The sequence below is a fragment of the Rhamphochromis sp. 'chilingali' genome (assembly GCF_963969265.1).
Source record: "Rhamphochromis sp. 'chilingali' genome assembly, chromosome: 2".
NCBI lineage: Eukaryota > Metazoa > Chordata > Actinopteri > Cichliformes > Cichlidae > Rhamphochromis > Rhamphochromis sp. 'chilingali'.
Window position 1 is genome coordinate 64,703,264 of NC_137930.1, and position 6,000 is coordinate 64,709,263.

Consider the following 6,000-nt stretch of genomic DNA (forward strand, 5'->3'; position numbering starts at 1 on the left):
GAGGCTTACAGAATAATCTATTAGTATAAATATTTACAAGTGTGCATAAACTCTGCCTGGGTTTGGTGTGCGTGCTCTGTGGTCATCTAGAAATAAGCACTTGTAAAGATGGGACAACAATGTTATCTGTATAATTACATGATTTTCTTCATAATTTCATGGTGTTAAAAGAGCAAATATGGAAGAATAATATACATCAGGTGGGGAAAAAAGGTAGACGGCAAGTGGTAATGTAGATTTCTGCAAAAAATTTTTTAACTGGATCCAATTAAACCGTTTGTTTCACTGTTTTACTGTCACACTTGCTCAGCTTTTATGTGCAAGTAGATTTGGTTAATTTGATGACAACAGCAGCTGCAGTCACAGTAGCAATAGTGATGGATAGTACCAGTAATTAAAGTAGTAAACACAGTAACAGCAGCAACAGTAATAGCAGTGGTGGCAGGAGTAGTAAATTCTTGTATGGCTGAGATGTTTCTCCTGCTTTGGCACTAATCCTGTCACACCTCCGCCACTCCTAGAATGTCAGTTGCAGGGTCATCAGCTGGAGGCAGGAGGACATATAGGTGATGTTTCCTTGCCATCCCCTATAGCTGCCTTTTGGTTTTTACCCAAACTGCTATCCTTCCTCTGGAGCCACAACCAAAAACTTGATTTCTCAGCCACCTCCTAGCTCCCTCAAAGCTATCCACAGGTTTGGGCTACCACAGAGTAGTTGGATAACAAATGACCTTTTATAGCAAAACACTTTAAGATCGTCTGTCTACAGCTTGTTGAAGCATTACATCATAACAGTATCTTTGAAAAGGTTAGGTTTTATGTAGCATCAAAGAAGTGATGTCGTGCTTATTAGGATTACAAATGATATCTTAACTGCTGATAGTAGTGAATGTTCTGTTCTAGTACTACTCAGTGCAGCAGTTGATACAGTGTTTTGTTTTATCACTCCTCTGCAGCAGTTTTGGCAAGCAGAACCATTGTCTGAATGTATCGTTGTGCCAAACACATTTTTTGTTTTCATTGGTGACCACAGCTCTCAATACTGTGCACTGAACTGTGGAATCCCCCAGGGGTCTATACTGGGACCTGTCTTTTTGTGTGTGTGGCCGCTGTGTCACATTAGACAGGGAGACAATATTACATTCCACTGCTATGCCGATGACGTGCAGCTCTAAGTTCTACTACGTTTTTAAAGTTTTAAAACGTATATAATGTCGAACGGTTATTAAGAAATGGATGAGTGAGTTTCAGACAAAACAAGAATTTGAGTAATTGGCACAGACGAGCTGCATCCAGGTATCGTGTCTTCTTGCCCGGATGCAGGGGTGGGTACAGTGCTGGCTGTAGCTCAGGAGGTAGAGCAGGTCATTTACACAGGTTGCTGCTTCAATATTGCCGTATGAATGTCTGTGAATGTTAGATAGAAAGGCACTTGCTTAGAAAAAGCACAAAAAAGTGCTTGTATGAATGGGTGAATGAGGTAAGTTGTTTAAAGCTTTGAGGGCTCAGGTAGAGTAGAAATGCCTTTCCTGGGAAATTGTCTTTATGAAGAAATGCTCCTGCTTCACCCAGACGGCATCATCTACCACCATGGTTTTCTGCTGTTTCTGGCTAGCTTTAAAACAGAACTGTCACAGTGCTCCCAGATCAAACATTTAGTTTGATCTGTATGTACTAGGGCTGCCACAAACGATTATTTTGATAGTCGACTAGTCACCGATTATTTTTGCGATTAGTCAACTAATCAGATCATGCATCCATTGGACATAAAACGTACAGCTTATTGCGCAAGCATGCATCTGCTCTTATATAACTATCATTAGCTTACAGCTTTAAGTGTTTAAGGTATGTGCTAACTAAAAATAGAGACAAGATGATAGTTTATGAAATTTGCCGATTGTTTCGGTGAAATAATAATAAACTCCTTGCTATCTAAAATATAACAGGACACTCGAGTATATTCTCGAGCATCTCACACTTCTGATAATCAGAAATGTGAAAACTATAACTTTAATCTCAGCCAAACCGATTTACTCAGGAACAAATAAAATACTAAAAAAAGCCAAAAATAAAATTTTTAAGTTATCTAAGTGACTTATATATATTTAACCTGAGTAGCGAAAGACGGTGGTGGGTTTGAAAACAATTTGCCGGGAGTCCGGTGTTCTCACGGGCTCTAGTGAGCCTTGCCCCCGGCTAGCTATCGAGCTAGTGGGTAACAGACGTCTCCGAAAATGTCGGAGCGCTTTTGAAAATATGTGGTGTCTTGATAAACTGAGCAGATATTTGAGGTTTACACAGCTACATTCTCGCCTGAAAATATGTTAAACGTTTATTTTGTGACCCAGAAAGAATAATAAGAGTAATATTAAAACTAACTAGCTGCCGCCATTGTTGGCAACTGAGCTGGGCTGCGCTATGAATTCTGGGACACAGCTTCTTCTTCTTCGGGGTTTAACGGCAGCTGGCATCCTTGTACATGCAGTGCTGCCATCTTCTGTTTCAGTCCGTTTTACACTCTTAAATCCTACTACTTATTCCTGCGTCGACTATTAAATTAGTCGTCGACGATTTTGATAGTCGATGTAATCATGACTAGTCGACTAATCGTGGCAGCCCTGGTATGTACTGTAGTCATGTTCTAACCTATAATTTAGGTTTGTATGCACTGTTTGAGGTTAGTGAAAAGCACCTTTTCGGTAGATTTTAATTATTTTTTTTATCAATTGTAGTTACAGCAGTGGCAATACAGTCAACCACCTGCCTATTCGCGGTTCAGTATTTGTGGATTCGCGGATTTCTATAGCGCTAAAATATTTTTTATTTTCATTTTATTTTAGTGACTAAATACATTTCTTATGATTAAAAAAAATTGACTAATTTTCAAATATTAACATTAATGTAAAAACACCAAAATATCAGTAAATTGTTTTGTTTTGTTTTTTTTCTTAAAAAAGATTTGCCAAACAACGCGCAGATTCCTAACACAAAGCTCACGGGAAAATTAAAATAGGCATTTTTAGAGGTATTTGCAGATTTCAGCAATTCGTGGGCAGTTGTGGTCCCTAATCCCCGCGAATTCCGGGGGTCGACTGTAGTGGTGTGGCCTTAGCCCGAGGTGTCTGGGTTCAACTAAGAAGAGTTAAGAATGGGTTTCGGATGTAACTAAGCACAGATGTATAACTCTTGTGGGTGAAGGTTATTTTCTCTGTGATTCACTGTAATTTGATTCTATGAGAGAATTGATCATGTAGGTTCTTTTAGTGTTTTAGATGTATTGACAAATATATTGAGGATTGGGTTTTTATATTTCTCTGGTAGATGTTCTACTGTTGTTGGGGAAACTACTAAGTTATAGCACTTTGCTTAACATGTAAATGCCCTGTGATAAAAATGACATGTTCTTGCATTTTCCCCTCATTTGATCCTTTGACTCTATTGTTATCAGTCTCAACTGAATTCTTGTTGCCAGGTGTCCACGAGGGACGCTCAGAGAGACAGGCTGTAGATATGTTTGCATGTCTGCATGCATGACCTGTCTCTGTGTGTGAACGCACTTGTGTGCAAGTGAGTGTGCATGCATGCATATGTGTGCTGTCTGTACTGTACTCTATGTCAACATGACACAGGCTACATTTTGCCAGAGATGCATTAGTTATGGCTAGAAATGGGTTAGTATGGAATAAATAATGGATACCATCTTTTCCCTCTGAATAAATCAAGACCAGAGAAATGGACAGGAGAGGAGAGCTAAAAAAACTAAAGACAAGAGAGTGAGTGAGCATCTGTGTCATATGAAGAGTAACAGAGCAAGAATGGTGACACACTCGCCTTCATTTTTGCAAAGAACTGTGATTTATTTTAGGAAGGGGCAGTTTGACATATTTGTTACACAGAAAGTGATTTACAAGATTGATGGTTTTTGAGTCTTAACAAACAACCGATTTCTCTCATTAAGTAAGAACACAGTGTTTTTTAAGCTAAAATTTTTCTCTGTGCTTTCTGTCTTTGCCTCCTCATCAGGCGCTGGGCCAGACATTTACTTTTCCTGACATCTTCCCAGAAAAAGAGCGGGCACCGGCTGAGGGCTCTATGGAGGAGATGCAGGAGAAGTTCATGGAGGACGAAAAGCAGAGGCAGAAACTCGACCCCAGGAGAGGAGGGGTCACCGAGTGGTTTGGACTCTGAGACAGACTGACAGACTATGCGTGTATGTGTGCATTTCATAGGGATCAACATGCATTGACTTACAATATTTTGATGATACTTCTGTTTCTGTAAGAAACACTTATAAGTGTGCATGAAAGAAGAACGAGCATGTGCGTGGGAGACTGCAGCCATGTGTTTCGTGTGTGTGTGTTTGTGTTTGTGTTTGCGAGGCGTCAACTGAGTAACCCGAGCCAGAACAGAATCCGAGGAGGAGGAGAGTGGCCAAGCTCCATCTTTGATGAACCCAACTCACCAAATTTCTATCACCTCAGATGACCTCTTCTCTTCCTCCTCACACTACTTTTCCCACCTCCTCTCCTTTTTACCACCATCTCTTTGGCAACAGTGTAATTGCACCTCCTCGCTTTGTTTCTCTCTCTCTTTTTTTTTGTTTCAGAGGTTTTCTCCCTGCACCCCTACTGTGTTTTTCCTATTATGCTCAGCCCTCCACTATGATCTTCTTCTTTCCCACCAATGACTGTGATGTCCCTAGTAGCCATTATTCTTAGGCTAGTTGGATCTGACTATCTGGGCAGCCCACAGCCTTCTCTCTTTTATGAGTTTGCCTTGGATTAATTGACCACTTAAGGTAAACAACAATTAAAATGTTTGAGCAAAGCGAGCACATGGAAATTACAGGAGGGTTATATTGCAGCATTTTGTGGTAGCCCATCTTGCCGTAACTCTGGAAAAAGATTGTACTCTGTGTGTGTATCTTTGCCTACTGCGCAAGACTTACCAGTGAATCTGTCCTATTGTACATGCTGTTGGAATAAGACCTAATAAACAGTCACTTGCTCTGCTTTGTCTTGTGTTGTCCTTTCTTCATCTCCCACGACTGCTGTGTTGAAAAACAGCCACCTTGAGATTCTGTTTGCTGCACAAGTTTGCCTGCGCAAGTGCCAATGTGGTCTGGTAGCTGTTTTGACAAAGTAATGATCTGTGTTTGAATCGGGCCAGTGGAGGATGGAGCTCCGTTACGGTAATAAAGCCCATAAAAGGGAGGGACTTCTCCTGGGCACCCTCAGACCCTCCATTATACTGAAAGGCCAAGGTTACTGTAAGTGTCCCCCAGCCGTGACCACTAATGCTCTCTGGCTAATACAAAGGTCCAGTCCCTGACCTCACCCAGCCAACTCATCTATCACTAAGGAGAATGTCAATATTGATCCTGTTGGCCCTTTGTCTGCTGCCTGGAACCACTCACCCCCTGTGTTACTATAAAGCAATCTGATTTGGAATGAAACAAGCCTCCAGTTACACAGCCCCTCTGTTTCTCACTCTTTCCCTTGTTCTCACTTTTTCACTTTTTTATTTTCTTCTTTCTTTACTCTGCTCTCTTGTTGCCCAACCTGAACCTCCAGAGAAACAGCTGCTTAACCAACTGAGAGAGAGTCCAAATTCCTTTTCTCGCTCTCCCCCTGGCCTGAACAGACCCCACATGAAAGTTGGGAAATCAAGTTGTGGTGTTTTCCAAGTAATTATCTGTTCCTGTTGTCCTCTTGTTCTTTGTCACGGGGAAGCCCTGTTTGTTCTAAAGTCACATACATGCATTGGTACATTAACAGCAACTGTCAACAATAATCTGACAGTGAGCCGCTAACATTAAATCTCTGTTTAAGGCCTGCTGACAGTGGTGGTTATGTAGTGTTGGGGATACATTTTTATTTTTTTAACTGCAGAGACATTGCACATTAGAATAGAATAGAATAGAATTCAACTTTATTGTCATTGCACATGCACAGGTACAGGGCAACGAAATGCAGTTTGCATCCATCCAGAAGTGCTTTA

The 6,000-nt window shown here is 40.9% G+C and overlaps 1 protein-coding gene across 1 annotated transcript in view; it reads left to right on the forward strand.

The window, feature by feature from the left end:
• mrpl23 (mitochondrial ribosomal protein L23) overlaps positions 1–5,012 on the forward strand; it is a 55,561-nt gene extending 50,549 nt beyond the window's left edge. The window contains exon 5 of the mRNA XM_080871253.1: positions 4,024–5,012. Within this exon, the coding sequence (XP_080727379.1) occupies positions 4,024–4,188 (165 nt within the window). The 3' untranslated portion in view covers positions 4,189–5,012. The remainder of the gene's footprint in view (positions 1–4,023) is intronic.
• Positions 5,013–6,000: the final 988 nt, after the last annotated feature.